Source organism: Excalfactoria chinensis, chromosome 6, assembly GCF_039878825.1.
Source record: "Excalfactoria chinensis isolate bCotChi1 chromosome 6, bCotChi1.hap2, whole genome shotgun sequence".
Taxonomy (NCBI): domain Eukaryota; kingdom Metazoa; phylum Chordata; class Aves; order Galliformes; family Phasianidae; genus Excalfactoria; species Excalfactoria chinensis.
The window spans coordinates 33718183-33734728 of record NC_092830.1 but is presented as its reverse complement, the minus strand read 5'-3'; the positions used below and the strand labels follow the sequence as shown (position 1 = coordinate 33734728).

General features: G+C 44.1%; 1 protein-coding gene across 4 annotated transcripts in view; it reads left to right on the top strand.

The window, feature by feature from the left end:
- Window positions 1–3180, top strand: part of ATE1 (arginyltransferase 1) — a 60928-nt gene extending 57748 nt beyond the window's left edge. For all 4 annotated transcript variants that reach the window (XM_072340478.1, XM_072340477.1, XM_072340476.1 and 1 more), the window contains exon 12: window positions 425–3180. In XM_072340478.1, coding sequence (XP_072196579.1) covers window positions 425–603 — 179 coding nt within the window. In that variant the 3' untranslated portion in view covers window positions 604–3180. The remainder of the gene's footprint in view (window positions 1–424) is intronic.
- Window positions 3181–16546: the final 13366 nt, after the last annotated feature.

Here is a 16546-nt window from a genome sequence, read left to right as displayed (position 1 = left end):
AATTGTGTAGTAATGAAATTGCAATATGGCAACAACAGGAAGACTTTTCTGCCCAATTGTATTTGAAATCATTTCCCAGCTATTCCCTTCTGGCATTGGTCTCTGGTGAATATTAAGTGAATGTGAATTTTAAGGTGAAGCAGTAGAGATCCTTTCAGTAATGCTATACGTTGCCGTTAGGAATGAGTGATGCATGATTTTTTTCCACACACCACAAATGCCATTACTTTGCAAACTATACTTTCAACCATAATTCAAGTAAACAGGTTTGCAGGTCAGCTCTGCTTTCATCTGCTGTTCATCTGTGGGCTGGTTTTATTACTTCAGGTAGTTTCCGTTATGCATATTGAGGTTAATTGTGAACATTGAGATCATAGAGACAACGTATGTAACTAATATTTATGGCCTCTGATTCTCTTTGCAGTTGATGAAGATCGCATTAAGGAACTGGGCAGAGTTCGAGTACTTCACAAGAGAACCGTAATGCCTTACAGTGTGTACAAGAAGAGGAGGAAGGGGCCGAGCGATGAAGCCAGCGTTCAGCAATATGCAAGTTTGGTTGGACAGACGTGTTCAGAAAGAATGTTGTTGTTTAGAAGTTGAGAAACCATCAAACGACACTTTGATGGCACAACCATCATTTATTGCACTGCCACTGGATGATGTAATGTAGCTGTGTGTTGGTATGCCTACTACATGACAATATGAAGTACAGGTATATAACTAGGCTTGTGTGTATACACGGAACTGAGTTTAAAGACAACTCCAGTGAAACTTTTAACAATACAGCAAGGCTTTAGCAATATAAGCTTGGGAAAACGTGCTTGCAGTACATTTTAATTAAATAGTTCTTGCCTTTCTTTGCATTCTGAGTAATCCTAAGTATCTAAGCAAAATGGAAAACAGGTGTTTTTTTTCTGCAGACAAAGGTTGGCTAAGTCTCTGTTAATGTTAATTAAATTGCAAGTGTTTTCAAATAGCAGCTTGGCTGTCTGCTATCTGAAATTGCCATTAAATCTGTACTCACATTTATATGTTCCTAAACTATTGCAAGAGAATCGAGATGTGCAGTTACTTTCCAATTGGAAACCTGGCATGGTTTAATTATATTTCAACAGGAAGAAATTATTTTCAGTGCTCATTCTTCAGTAGTTTAATATAACAGGTAAGCATCTGAGATTGTACTGAGCATGGAATCATAGTTGGTTCTCAGTGACAGGAGATGCAGCACTTTGGAAAACCTCCCTTTTCAGAAATAAAGCAGAGTAGTTGCACTGTGAATTTACCAAAGAGATGCAGCCAAGTGTCACGGAGCTCTGAGAGGTTTTTGTTGTTGTTGTTGGTTGTCTGTTTTAAGCCTTATCCTTTATAAAGAGTGGATATTTTAATGCACGTCACTGATTTGAAATGGAGTTTGGGATATTCGGCTTACAGCTCTTTAGTGCAAAATTCAGAACTATGCTAAAAACGATATAAGGTACCACTGCTGGTGCTTGATGCAGTTTTATCAGCACAGTTGTATGGGGAGACTTGCATTTCCTATTCCTCAGTCTTTGTGGCTGTTCTGTGGGTTATTAACATCTTTAACTTAATATTCCTCTTGGAAACAGAAAGATGTGATGCGTTATCAAAGCACTTTATTACTGATACAAAATTGGTTATTTCTGCCAGCCTTGTTACCTGGATGTATGTGCGTTATCTGGAACAGCGAGGTCTGTGTGCTGTATGATCTGTGTCTGCCTACGTCTCATCTAACCCCACTGCTATGAGACCACTAACTGCTATTTATGGCCATCACAGGGAGTTGTTTTCTGTGGGTAAAATGCCACTTAGCACTCAGTCAGACATTGGAATGGTGTAACATTGTCTGCCTATACTGTTGAAACTTGGTGATGCCCATAGAGCTTAAAAACAAAATGAATGAGAAAATCTTTTTGTGTGATATAAAATCAGTCAAAAAGGCACAAAGAAAATCCACAGTGACTCAGAATCTTAAAGGTAATAAAACTCATTTACTGAAGGAACCTGAACCTGGAAGTTCTTTACCAAGAGAGTGGTGAGGTGCTGGCACAGCTGCCCAGAGAGGCTGTGGATGCCCCAACCCTGGAGGTGCTCAAGGCCAGGTTGGATGGGGCACTGGGCAGCCTGGTCTAGTATTAGATATGGAGGTTGGCAGCCCTGCATGCAGCAGGGGGTTGGAGGTTTGTGATCCATGAGTCTCCTTCCAACCCAAGCCATTCTATGAATTACAAGGGAGCAGACCTATGTTAACAGCCAGAGCTTGGAAGAGCTCTGTCCTCTGTGCCCAGCATTTATTGCTGATTTGCCTTCTAAGTATGTAACAGACTTTTTTTTCCCTGATCCTCTTTTCTCACTGGGAGCTTTTAAGGACTGCAGTCAAGGAAAAGTGAGGTATGTATAAAAATGAGAACAGAGTACAACCTGAAGTTGTTGGTGGTGCGACAAAAACATAAATGACCATTTCCTGTGAGTTCCAAAATGGTGCTTTTTCATTTTCTGACCTCCACTGAAACTGCAGCAGGGCGAGCTTTTGTTTCTTAATGAGATAATATTAAAAATAGAGTCAAAACTGAGGTGAATTCAGGACTTGAGCTCATTAGATCCATCTCTCTGCTATCTGGCATGCTTTGTTGGTGCTGCTTTAGCAGGACATTAGCACAGTATCTTCCGGTGCTATTTCAGAAGCTGAACGGAGTCCTGAAGACAAAACTCTCTAAGCTTTGGCATTGATTTCAGTGGAGCTGAAAATTCACCACTACTTTCATTTTATTTAATGAGATTTCACTGAGAATCACTGAAGATATTTAATTTAGTACAGAATACTTTGTAAGGATGTTTTTTTTTTTTTAGTGTAATTAGTTTGTGAGAGTTAATCCCTAAAGTCCAGGTTGCCTTGTTATCTAATGCTAAATGAGCATGAAATGGTGGTAAGAAAATGCAGAGCTGTGACCAATGCTTAAAAAACCCATCGTGCTTTGTTTTAATTGGAAATAAGTGGGGAGCTCATGCATTTCCAGCATCAACACATTGCAGTGGATGCAAAAGAACTCGCATGTTGAGTTTGTAATTGCTTTTCAGCAGACCTGTTTGACTTGTAAGTGTAGCAAATAAAGCTGTTTCTAGTCTCTGTGAGTTATTATAAATAATATACAGCTTCGAGTGTGACTTCTGTCTTACTTTGTAGGAGTGAATTACCCTGGGTGTTGAGAAGTGTCCAACGAGCAGCAAAACTGGAGAAGTCAAAGAGCAGCAGAGATTAGAAGGTGTGCAAATCAATTCAGAAAGTTTGCCCATATCTTAGAACTAAATCTATGTATGTGATGTAGTTAAGAGTTTACTTGTATGCCTTGAAACAGAAGCTGTTTGTTTTTTTTCTCTGGGTTGAATAAAATAAAGCTGTAGGCTTTTCACATTAGGTGAGTAAATAGGGCTACTGACTTTAATTAGGTTCTATATACCGTTTCCAATGGGCTGAAATAAGCAGCCCAGGACTGCACTGCAAAGGGTGCAGACAGTTCTTAGGATGGAGACCATCACCACGTTTCAGGGCAATCAGCGCTTTCCAGAAGCACTGCAGCCTCATATCATAGTCACCATGTTTATAGAGCTGGACCTTCAGAACTTCTTGCTTATAACATCACATCCTGAGCATAAAGAAAAGCCAGATAGATTATATTTCCACTTGCCAAATAATTTGTTTTATTCAGTGAGCTGAAGCAGTGGAGGCTTTCCAAGCCCAGACTATGGCTGCCCTATGGAAGCACAGTGAGGAGCTGAGCTGGCTGCTGGTGGTCCTGGGTGGCAAAGAGGAGCAAAAGGTGGCTGCCGTTCAGAGAAGAGCTAGCAGGTAAGCAGCAAAAACCTCAAATTTAAGGCTGAATTAGGTTGAAATGCACCTTCTGTGCTTGCATAGGAGCAAAAAAGTGCAGCTGGATTTGAGCACTGTGCTGCTCCTCCCTTTGTTCCCCTCCGGGCTGGGGCAGGGGACCAACACGGTTGCCTCCCCCACTGATGGCAGTTGGACTGTTTCTCCCCTAATGATAGCAGTTCTTTATGTTCCTTAGCAGGACTTCTTGCTGGGAATGGTATCCTTATCCTTGAAAGCTGCTAATGCCTGGTATCTGATTTCCATCCTTGTTATTGCAAGTAACTTGGTTCATCCTGCCTTCCTGACTGAAGAACCATGTTTTAGTAAAACACGTTAAAATTGAAGAACACTGAAACCACAGTTCGTCTCCTCCAAGGTTCTGCGCTGCAGCCACCAGGGGGCACATTCCAGCTTGTGAAGCACTAATGTTATGCCTTGTCTGAGCCTTTTGCATCTCTTCTATTAACTCATACAAAGCTTTGTGTTCTGCCCTGTGCTAACTGTGGCATATCAGGGGAAAAGGAACATTCAGGTGAGGCGGACAAAGGTGAATGAAGCAATTTTTTATAACAGCTTTTAGTTGTTATTTTCCAGACAAGTATTTGAACATCGGATTTATTAGGTAAGTTATACTGTGGTTATATGTATATATATATACTGAAACAAAGATCCATGAAATACATAAGGAGGGCCCAGATGGCAGAGCTGAATCCCTCAAAGTGCTTTGGATGCTGTTGTAGTGGTGAGCTGGGACAGGTTGCCCAAGGAGGCCGTGGATGCCCCATCCCTGGAGGCATTCAAGGCCAGGCTGGATGTGGCTCTGGGCAGCCTGGGCTGGTGGTTGGTGACCCTGCATATAGCAGGGGGTTGGAACTGAATGAGTGTTGGGGTCCTTTTCAACCCAGGCCATTCTATGATATGTAGTTTCAGACTGTCCAGTAGCAGCATGAATGATGCCTCACACAGTGTTTACTGAATGCATTCTGACAGCTGCTCTGCACTTCCCAGTAGAACTGCACCAACTAAATCAGTACTTCTCAAGTGAAAAGTGCTATCCAAAAATGAACCAGGTGCGCTTAGGTGAGGAAACACTGGAGCGCGTCATCCAGGGATGTGGTGGAGTCTCATGATCCAGCTATTTGCCAACCTGTGTGAGCTATTTTAGGGCACCTCCTTTAGCAGGGCTGGACTTGGTGTTCTCAGGAGATCCCTTCCAACCGCTCCTGTTTGGTGATTCTGTCTGTGTGCTCACATCTTCTGGGCCAGGACAGATCCATCCTGCGCTCACAGCAAATTGAGCAGCTGTGTTTTCACTTCACGATATCTTGTCAGTGCTCTTGCTAATGTCCTTTCTTTTCAGAAGCTGACTTTTACTATTACACACATATATATTATACATATACATACATACATATATATCTATGTAAGGGATTACTGCTCAGTTCACGCCTGCCCCCTAATCCACACAAATTAATCTCTTTGTCAGCAAGGTTTTTGGCAAGGTTTCCAAGGTGTTGATTGTGAAAGCCAGAACAAATTGTCATTATTTTTTCTTTTTCCTCCTTATGCCTCTTCTTTTTAACCTAAGTTGTTTTCATGTCAGAATTCCTTTCTCACCTATGCAGGGAATGAAATGTTGCCAAAATAAGGTTTCTATTAACACAGTGAACTTAGAGGTCAGGAGACTGCAATGCTTCTCTTCACTGCCAAGGGCACTGCAACCCATTTGTTTTGTGAATATGATACTCGTCTCTGTTGCTCAAGATTAAAGCAAAGACAGAGCACTTGGGGGGGCGGGGGGGGGAAGAAAGAGTTCCAAATTGTATTTATTATTCCTCATACATATAAATTATTCTGGTGCCCAGAAACTTGGAAGATGAAGCAGTGACAGCTGCTTGCATGTGTCCTCCAACTGAGAGTGTCCTCATCCCTGACATTTTTGCAGCCCATAAAATCCCAGATGCAAATGCTCCTTTCTGAGCTGCCTTGGGTGCAGTCACACGGACAAGAGTTAGAATGTTGTAAGGTCTGGAAATCAGGCTTGGTTATTTATTCTCTCTCTCAAGAGTTGGAGGCCTATGTGAAATTGAGTACATACCTGACCCTTAGACCTCTCAACATCAGCAGTGCCACCATTGGACTAAAGTGGGACTAAAGTATGACCAAAGTCTGAGCAGCCTTCTGCAAATTTGGGAGTCAACTATTGATGCTAGGACTGAATGGTGCTTTACTTTCACTATAGTGGCATTACCACCTTCAGTGGCTTCAGTCTGCTACTGACCCAACTCCAGCTTTGGACATTGTGAACTCCTGCTGGTCTCATTACTAACGCTTTTCCTTTCAAATCAATACCTTCTTCAGGTGGCAACTCTTTAAATCCTTCAGTGTTCACGGACAAGTGTGGGTGATTCTGACATGGCTGAACTCTCATAACACAAACTCACTCTACCAAGAGGAGCTAAGCTGTCGAAATATACTTCCCATCTACAACCAGGAATGCAGTTTCTTTGCACACTGATTTTAGTTTGTAGTTTTAAGAGGTGATTTTTCCATTCATAACTCTTTTGTCGGTTTGAGTTTTTTGCTTTTTTTCCAGTGTTTTCAGTTTTTCCTCTGCACGAAGAAGCTGCTTTTATTTCTATAGGCTCTTTTGAAACTGCTGCGTTCATCTGTAGCTGGCAATTCAAGAGCATATTCAGTCAAGCGGTGTGTTCTTCATTATTACCTTGCAGAGTGACCTCTTAGGAAGCAAAGAACGCATTGACATTTACAGTTAATAATCTATTGATTTACGGTACAAAACAAAGGCAATCAACGGGAGAGCTGTAATTGTTTCATTAAGTCTTATGAACAGCACATTGTACATTGATCCAGCTTTACAATGTCACAACTCTCCTCGTGGTGGGCGCCTTGCTTTTCAATTTGCTGGCACTTCCAAGTGCTTTTGGGAGTCTCACAGTATCCCATGGTTTTGAGTCACGCTGTGATTGCATGGCAGGTAAGCTGCTGTCTAATCTGGTCCACTGAGTGCAGAAGGGCTTTATGCCCTTATATAGGCGCTGATAACTTTAGAGGGCACTTTTAAAGAAAAGCAAGATCATGAAAATCAAAGGTGTAAAATATGCTTTACAGTTGTATGCCGTGCCCACGCTCCAGGCACGTTATATCCCTAAGGTTACGCATCAGGAATAGGGATGAAAGCATTGCGGCCAGCTTTGCTGGATGTAAGGAGTGCTCTCCTTTCTTGCTAATGAGAGTGGACTGTTCTGTTTTCTCACACCTCAACGCATGAAAACCCAAGCTGCTTCACTTTGGAGGATGCCCCAACCTTTATGTGTTGACACAAGAATGTGTCTACTGAGGATTTAGGTCTCAGGTCTCCTTTAGCTCCGTTATTTTTCTCCCTGGAGTTGACGCTGCAGAAGGAGGTGGGTATCTGTTGCTGATGCTCTGGCCTTCAGCCAGCCTGAGGTCTCTTCTGAACAGGTTCCACAGAGAGCAATCCTTCCTTCGTACTCTGCATTGAGCAGAAATGATGTAGTGGTTTGGGAAGCCAGCAGTCTGTCCTCAGCAGAGGTCCTGCAGTCACTCCTGCTATGCTCTCATGGTTGGATACTTCATAAAAAGTTTCATTCTTATATAACAAAGAGGTTTTCCTGCTCCTGTTCTGGCCAGCATCTGGAATCATTTTCAAACCTCTCCGTACCATTGTTTATTAGCGTATTTCATCGTACAATGAGGCTTACAGCCTCCCGACCCATACAGCCATGCTACAAATGCAACACCTACCTGTCTTTGCATCTTTTTTTCTGAATAGGAAACTTTTGTGGATCAAGGAATCACCACGTACTGCAGCACAAGTGTGGAAAGGTGACGTCTGGATACTGTTTTCTTGCTGAGTTAATCCTTGTTTTTGTGAAGGAGTGTAATAACAGGAGAAGCCGTGAGTTACCTGTAGTATTTATTTTGCTGTCAATGTGAACAAAGGAAAGTGGAAGGCTTTGCACTCCGACCAGTTTTGTAATCTGCCTGCCATTTTAAGTGAGGGTTTCGTGCTTTGGGTAACGAGGCTTTTCGCAATAGATGTGGTCAGGTCAGCTTGAATCCCTTCAGCAAAATGGCCAGAGCAGCCACAGCTCTTCTCATAACATTGGTACAAACCTTCAAGAAGCTTCTAATGATTCCGATGTTTATAGCTTGGAATATTTTGCGCACATGTTCCAACTTTGCATTCACAACATTTGCTAAACCAACAGTCTGCAGCAGACATGATAGCTACCATCAGGAAACTTGTTTGACAGTTTAAACAGACAGCATCTGTGTTTCCTACATTTCATAGTACACAAAGAGAATGAGAATTGCCTGTAGCTCAATTAATTCAAGATGTTGTCATAGGATGGGACTGTGTTTTGGAGATGTTAAAAACATCTAATTGGAAAAAGGAATTTTGCTCTCGTAGTTGGCTGAGTTTCATCAATATCACCTCCTCAGTGGAATATTACTGAGAGCAGTTGGCTTGAGTTTGGGGAATTAAGATAAATTGGCGTCCATCAGGGCTGTCCTCATGCGCTTCCAGCTACCTGGTGGCATTTTCACATTTCAAAGCAAAGCGGGGACTTGAATTGGGTGCTACTTGAGCATCTTTTTGAAATAAAAGCGAGATAATCACCATGATTGGCAGAAGGGAAAACAGAACCAGAATTACACCACACATCAAAGTGTGACCCAGCAAGAACAGCTGAGGGCAGCACAACCTGTTGGCAATGGGCACCTCTTGTGGCACCGTGTTTGGGCTCATAGAGCAACATGAGCAGATGCTGAAAGGCAAGCATTGGGAGGAATGTGTGGATGACTGTGGATGATGTGAGAGCCAGGACGCCGTGCTGTGGTCTAGCATTGCTGTTTGCTGTTGGGGGCTTAGAAATGTACAACATTTTGGCTGTAATCAACAAGACCACATTTTTGGCACCCGCTTCAGGAGTTTCCAGATTTTCGTTGCTATAAGGAGCACTGATAAAAGGAAAATTCACACCTTAGTGACAAAATTTCTTATCTTGTCTGAGGACTGGATGGGGAGCAGAACTGGGAATGGGAACTCTGACAAGCAGGAATCGTGGACCTAATTGTGAGAGCTGTGTTCAGTAGCACCTGAGTCCATGATTTCATCTGTTGGCTGCAGGGAGGCTCCTTGCAGAGTAAGCTGTTATTCAGTGTGTTGTCTCTGAGCCTCCACCTCCTGAAACGTGAGCTCCTTCTGTCTCCTGAAGCGGGTTTTATGCAAGACTGTGGATGTGGATGTGCTGAAACAGAGGCTGCCCTCTGGAGTGTACAGCTGTGTCAGTTTGGGGCTTTTCCTGGGTGTCTGCTGAGAAATATTTAGCCACAGAGCTTTCTGTTTTTTTTTTTTTTTAGCAGAGGATGTACAGCTAAAATAATGCATATTTATTTGAAAACGTATGGGCTGACCTGCCTGTCATCTCTAGGGAGTGCTCCGTGGGTCAGTCAAAGTGAATGAAAACCAAATGTGTCTGTTTTTCATGTTTACTCTTTCCGTAAACATAGCACATATGCAGCGTGCAGCTGCTATTCTGAAAGGGTTTTTTTTTTCCCCCCAATATTTGGGAGATCTGTTTTAGGAGTGTTTTTTGTTGATAGCTCCATAGGAAGAAAAAGTGATGCTGGACCACTTAGCAGATCCATCTATCAAAGTGTCTGGAAGAATTTCAAGTAAGGTAAGACAGTAATGAAGCAGAAGCTAAGACAGCATCAACTAGGTTTGAGTAAATAAGAGGTTGAAAACTCTTTTCAAGTCCAGTGCCTTTTCCCTCAGCTCCTATTAACTCCCAGAGAAATAAAATGAAAAGGTACAGAGCATTTTTCCTTGGGGGGAAATTACTCTTTATCTTTATTGATTAAAGCCACGGGGCTGTGACATACAGCGCTTTGTTTTCGTCCCCTCCTTAGTCATCCCTTGTTGTTGATTTTTGCTTGTTTGATGAAGTGTTTTCCAACCTCGTTTGGTAGCAAAGGGCTCCGTGGAGATGGAGCTGTCGTGATGTTCTGCTGTGATGCCGTATGCAGTGCAGCTGGGCACACTGTAAAACCGAGTAAGAGGAACTGGCTGAGCTAAGATTCACATCCTTGTGGCAAATTAATGGCATTTTAACCTTAAAGTTGGGGGAAATAAAGGCTGTGTTTTGCTACACAGAGGCAAGGTTCTTCAGTGAAGGCAAAAACCTGACCAAGCACTCCAGCGTTCACTGACCAAAATGTTCAGTCTGCTGTGTTTATTGCCAGTTTACTCCTTCCACAGTATGAATGAGGGTACCATTTCTATCTAGGTAGTTCTGGTGTCGCTAGCCAAGTCTCTGAGCACTGAGATCTGTAAATGATAATGACTGTTGGTTGGAAAAGGGCATTGAATTTTTATGGAGAAAGACCAGTCCATCTGATGGGGCTGGTGGTTAGACTGGATAATCTTAATGGTCTTTTCCAATCTTAAGGACTCTATGATGTATCGAGAAGTCAAATAGGATTTTTTTTCCCCGCAAAGCCCCATTATGTGGGGATCTGAGCTCTCCTGTTCCTACTCATCTTGTCCTTTCCCCAGCCAGCAGCTGACCACAGTGGCACATGTGACTGGCACACTCAACCTGGGGGAAGTGCACACAATGAACCCCTTTCCTGGTTGAATAGGCTTGCAGAATGTCAACCAATTTCCCCAGACAGCCGGGACATTTCGGAGTCATTCTGTATCCTTTTATTGCCGTTGCCATAGCAAAAGACACTAATTCACCTTTGTGCAAAACTTAATAAAGATCAGCCCATCGTTCATTTGTCTGTGGGCCATCGGAAACGTTTGTGCTGAATTTTTGAGACAGGCTTTTCACAATCTATTAATCCACTCACTAAAGAGTTGGTTATCTCATTCGGGATCTTTGCGGAGCACCAGGAGTTGCCTTTGTCTGGAAATGGGCAAAAGGCACCTCGTTACTGTGGTTCAAATGAAGTGCCAGAGTTACCCTTAGGCTGAGCCTTCTTCGGTCTTCCGAGGAGAATGGAGCTGGCTGTGAATTGCGAAGGGGGGTGCATTGCAGAAATAGGCTTTTATTGGCTCAATTAAAAGGGGGTAACTGAAATATAACAATAATGATAGAATCATATCATAGAATTCTAGAATGGCCTGGGCTGAAAAGGCCCACAGTGCTCATCCAGTTCCAACCCCCTGCTATGTGCAGGGTCACCAACCATCAGCCCAGGCTGCCCAGAGCCACATCCAGCCTGGCCTTGAATGCCTGCAGGGATGGGGCATCCACAGCCTCCTTGGGCAACCTGTTCCAGTGTGTCACCACCCTCTGGGTGAAAAACTTCCTCCTAATATCTAATCCAAACCTCCCTGCCTCAGTTTAAAACCATTCCCAATAATACCAAAAATGTTATAAGCAAAAAAGTTTCTCACATTCAGCCAAACACAGCAGTTCCCTCGTTAAGGCTGTGCAGTGCCCCAGAGGTTCATCTCATCCCAAAGCCTAGACTGGGCATTTGCTGGCACAGCCAAGCTGTGGCCATCCCCAGCCGCGGTGGGGATGCCGCATTGTGCTGCGGGCATCAATGCTCTCAATGGGATTAGGCTGCAGCAGGGCCGAAAGGCTGTGGGAAAACCTGCGTGTGTCGTGGTTCCCTCGGCTGCTGTCGCAGCAGAACGTCGCCGTTCGGCCGACAATGGGGTTAAAAAGTAAGAGCAACTGTTGGTGGGGGCTTGGGTTTGAATTATGTATTCATGAATCTGCATAATGGCCTTTCAGCTGTGGCATTGTTATTGGCAACACAATCTGGGAATTGTGAGAAGAGAAGGAGGGCTGAGGGATGGAGAGGGGGAAAACGTGGAAGAAACTAAGACTTAATCAAAGGAGGGTGACAAAGTGAATGAAATGCGGTTTTCTTCCCTGCTTACGTTGTGACTAAGAAACAAGTTTTCAGCTGGAAATGCTGACTGCTCTCACAAACTGGTAATACTTCTGCTTTCTCTCTGTCTGATTGAGGTCCCTAGGCAGGGATGGAGCGATGCTGTAAGTGCAGGCATTGTATGTGCCTGCTGATCCCCGCTCACCCCAGCACAACTGGATTTTCCTGTCTCTTACACAAGGAAGAGGAGCAGTGAGTTTCTCTTCGTGCTCAATGTGGGAATTGCATGTCATGGGGAGGAAGGTGCTTCGTTGGAGAGGGATGAGGGCAGTGGCAGGCAGAGCAACAGCCCTTCCTCTCTCCCTCATGTCCTTGAATTGGTAGAGCCCAACACTGAACTCCAAGCATGTTTTCTTGTGAGAACAGATGATATTCTACCATTTAGCATTTCTTTCAGATTGCTTAAAATAAAATGAAAGGAAAAAAAAACTGTTTTCTTCTCAAACAAAACCTCCCCAAATCCATTCTAAAACGTCAGAGACCTTAGCAAGCCATAACAAACCTTCCTCAAAGCATTCAAGACCTTCATTCAATATACCCAATGTGCTTCTCGACCCGGAGCACACATCCCCTTTATTCCACAGCTCAGGAAAGTTGAAGAATTTTATTTCTACTCCAACTCAATGTGCAATTTACACGAATGTGCCCAAATAAACTAGTGGATTTGGCACAGCCTGCACGAAATTCATTAGTAAAACATACATTTTTAGAGTCCCCAATCGGTTGGATGTGGCCTGCAATGCTGCTTAACAAATGTTCACATTGTCAGTTGTAACAGCCTCTGGAATTTGGCCCAAAACTGCGATGCTTAAAGCACAAGGATTTTCCATAGCATCTATTTTTAGTAATTAAATAGAGTCTGCTTAGACTAATACCTGGACTCCTACTGATGTTCGATGTATTTATTCTCACTGTGAGGTCAGGAGAAATGAACGCGAGCCAGTTCAGCAGTGCTGCAGTTTCTCCCTGCTGGATAGCTGGAGGTCAGTGAGATTTATGATCCCTGTAGGTGAGGCACAGCCTCAATGGCACAACAAGCTGCAGGCCGTTCTGAAGCATGGTATGCAACTAAGTGTATTTCCAGAAATGTGAGGTGTCTGTCTGCTGTAGTGACTTCTTGGAAGCAAACTGGGCTATGCCATTTGGTGGGGCTGGCACTGCTCATATTGCCTTCTGTTTTGCCCTAGAATCACAGCACGGTTGGGTTGGAAGGGACCTTAAGCCCATCCAGCCCCTCACCTGCTATGGGCTGGCTGTCCTTCCAGCTCAGGCTGCCCAGGTCCCCATCCATGGATGTGGGCACATCTAGGAATGGGCACCACAACTCTGGACAGCAATGCCAGGGCCGCACTGCCTTCATTGTGATGAACTTCTTCCTAACATCTGATCTCAATGTACCCTCTTTCAGTTTATAAAACCATTAGGCCTTGTTCTGTTGCTACAATCCTGATGAAGAGTCCTTCCTCAGCATTCTTGCAGGCCCCCTTCAGGTACAGAAAGGAGGCTCTATAGCCTCCCTGTGTGCTCAACCGGTGGATCAGCCCTTGGGCTCACTTCAGGTTCGAGTGCTGTATCTACATCATGACATCAGCTCCTTCAGATACCGAAAGTACTGCAGTATTCTTTCAAACAAAAGCTGGGCTGTATGCACAGCTGCTCTCTCACCTTACCTACCTCTTGTGGCACTCGGTGGATTTTGGCTGGTTACGTAAAATGAATGGCTTTGCTGTTGTGATCATTCAGCACCAAGGCATGGATCCACACTGAGATAAATAGGAATTGCAGCATGGGGCAGAGTGGTTGTGGGGCTCTCCTCAACACATAGCTGCGATGGAGACCACTTTCCCAAGCAGAACCATGTCTTCCTGCAAGGCTGGGTAGCCTTTTTCTAGGCCTTTAATGCTGCTTTTCCTACTTGGAATATGGCATTCGAGCTCCACCTCCAAGCCATTAAGCTTTGTCTCCAGCCCCTTGCTCTGCTCTGCACAAACAACCACCATTAATGCTCCTTCTGGACTCTTTGGCTGCCATGGAGGCATTTCTCCAAGCCTAGAACAGTTCCTTTCAGAAATCTCTTCTGCTGAAGAAACAGCTCATTCCTGTGTCCTACAAATGATCCCACTCCTATTTGGCACTCTGTTTTCCCTTCCAAATTAAACACAGATCAGCAGAGCGCTTTGCTCTGCAGTGCAAGTATGCTTCCCTCCTTCTTCTCCATGGTTTTTCAAAGGGATATGTGTGAAAGGAACAATATCCCTCCTGGCAAAGGCACTCCATCCACTCCTGGCCCCATCTTCCCACTTGAGATAGAAAAGAAAGTTGACTTTCATTCTCTCCTCTTTTTCCCTCATGGCAAGCTCTGAAGTCAGTCTCAGTGCCTGTTCCCATTGCTTGCACAAGTGTTTTTACTCTGAAATTTCAAGTTGTTTGGCAGCCTGAGTCCATGCAGCCAAGTCCGAACTTGTTTTCTTGTTAACCTTACGTGAGATTCCACAGTTAGAGCATTGGCGATCGTTGTATTTCTTCCTGTCACACCTCAGATGTGTGACAGATGTGTACAGGAGAACTCCGTGTTCATCAGCCGTGTGTGTTGGCTAAACGTGAGAGCTGGGGCTCAGGCACACTCAGATTTCTCAGCGTCAACACAGATTTGGAGCAGGCCTTGCGTGTCCTCCTTCTGTAATGGAGATGCATTTCATTGTCACGTAAGCTGCAACGAAGGAATGTTTTGCTGATTCTCATCACTTGCCTTTGCACGGGGCTAACGCCCGGGGGGCTGTAATGCCTTGGCTGAAGCATAGCAGCTGTATGAGAGCACATCCAGGCCCTGTAAGGTGTCCTCCTCACAAAGCTGGGACCTTCAGCAGGAGGGGATCTATGGCAGGGTAAGGAGCTGTCGCTGACTTGAGGTTTGTGCAGCACTTTGTGGAGTTATGGTGGTTTATGAGACGTGGAGTTGGAATTACCCTCTCGTTTTGACTTTCTGTAGGTAGACCACCTCATCCCTGAGGGTCCCAAATCACTGTGGAGAAAGCCGCTGTAGGTGCTACAACTACAGCACAAAGCCCTTGGCTTGGCATGTTGGGGATTTACTGCTGGGAGATGATTAACATTCCTGAGGTAATTTTAAATTAAATGAAGGAAACCATAGCATCAAACCATAGCGCTTCCAAAGAATTTTTGTAATGGAATAGCACGTCTAGATGGCTGCGATCTGTTTGATTTCTCTTAGGCTGGGTTTTTAATTTTATTTAACCAGTGCATGAAACAGTATATCCAGAAGCCCAAGATGTCATTTTTGGAAAGGTATGAATACCTCCTTGGCAACGCTTGAGAGGAAAAATGTAGGCAGGTTGTAGGGCACAGGCCAAAAAGCTTGTCACTTCGGATGCAGAAAATGAGGTCACCATTAATACTTTTTTCTGCTGTTTTTAAACAGGTCGGTGGATAAACTACTATCCAGAATAGCAATTCAGTGGTGTAATTTGTGTTCCCTGTCCGTTGTGTATTGACCCACTTCTGACTGATCTTAAGAAAGGTAGGAGATGCAAAGCAAAGAGGGTACGGCGTTAAATAGCATCTTACGGTGCCTTCTTGTAGGCGCTGTTATTGCAACCAGCCTGTTTTCCATAAACACGTGGTTCATACAAGAGATTCCTGCACGTTGCATTTCTGTTGTGCAATAACATGTGAGCGAAAGTAACCCAACTGCAGTGACTTCTATTTATGCTGTGCTTCTGCAGGAAAGCAGGAGGAGTTTCATTGCAGCTGCTTTGGGAAGCAGCACTTAGTTGTTTTTGTCTGCTAATTCCTAGGCTGAATGAAAGCAGCATTGCTCCAAAGAAAATGGTGCTCTTCCCATGGTGTTGATAGAGAATCGTGATTCATTGAGCAAATGCAGTGAGGGAGATGGATTTCATTCTAATTCTATAATTAATTGATTTATCAAGAAATTGACTCATTTTTCCCCACTTTTTCATGCCGTTCTGGATGTGTGTTTGCTCGTAGCCCCATGTCAGGTGTAGAAGTTGTAATGAGCAGGGGAGGCTTCTTAAGATGTTTAACATTGAGAGTTAAAGTGTAAACCCACTTGGATTTAGGTAAGACTTTGAGGGTCCTCGGTAATGACGAAAATGAGCTAGACAGGAAAAGTAAATACTTTGTGGTATAAGAGTGCCAGTGTCCATTTAAAAGCCCAAGCTCTGCAATCCATACAGGACTGAACAAATAATTTTTTCCCTTCTTTCTGTCAGTGAATGACCTCTTTCTGTGTCAGCCCTTTCGCTCCATGTTGACTCAAAGCCACTTCTTGTGCCTGGTGCTCTCAACTCTCCCCTCGCTGCCACTCCACACTGTGACAGATCTCCCCCTGGTTTCGACATCGAGCTCCAGGCCCCAGTGAAAAGCATTCTGCAGCGTGAACAGAAACTGCCTGGCTGTGGCATTTCCTCTGCGTGCCTTGCATCTCTAGCATTATGGCTCGGCTCTCCTCCTCCGCAGATATCGCATCCCGCCTTTCTCCATAGCTGATTCCCAGATGTACTCAGCCTGTAGCTTTGTGCTCTTCCTGTTCTTTGGTTTCAGGGTGATGGCACGGCAGGCACAGCCCTTTGTTCTGATGTGACTTGTAAATACACTCAGGTGCCATTTCAACAGTGCAAGAACAGTTTAAAAAGTGCAAGTCATCTTGGC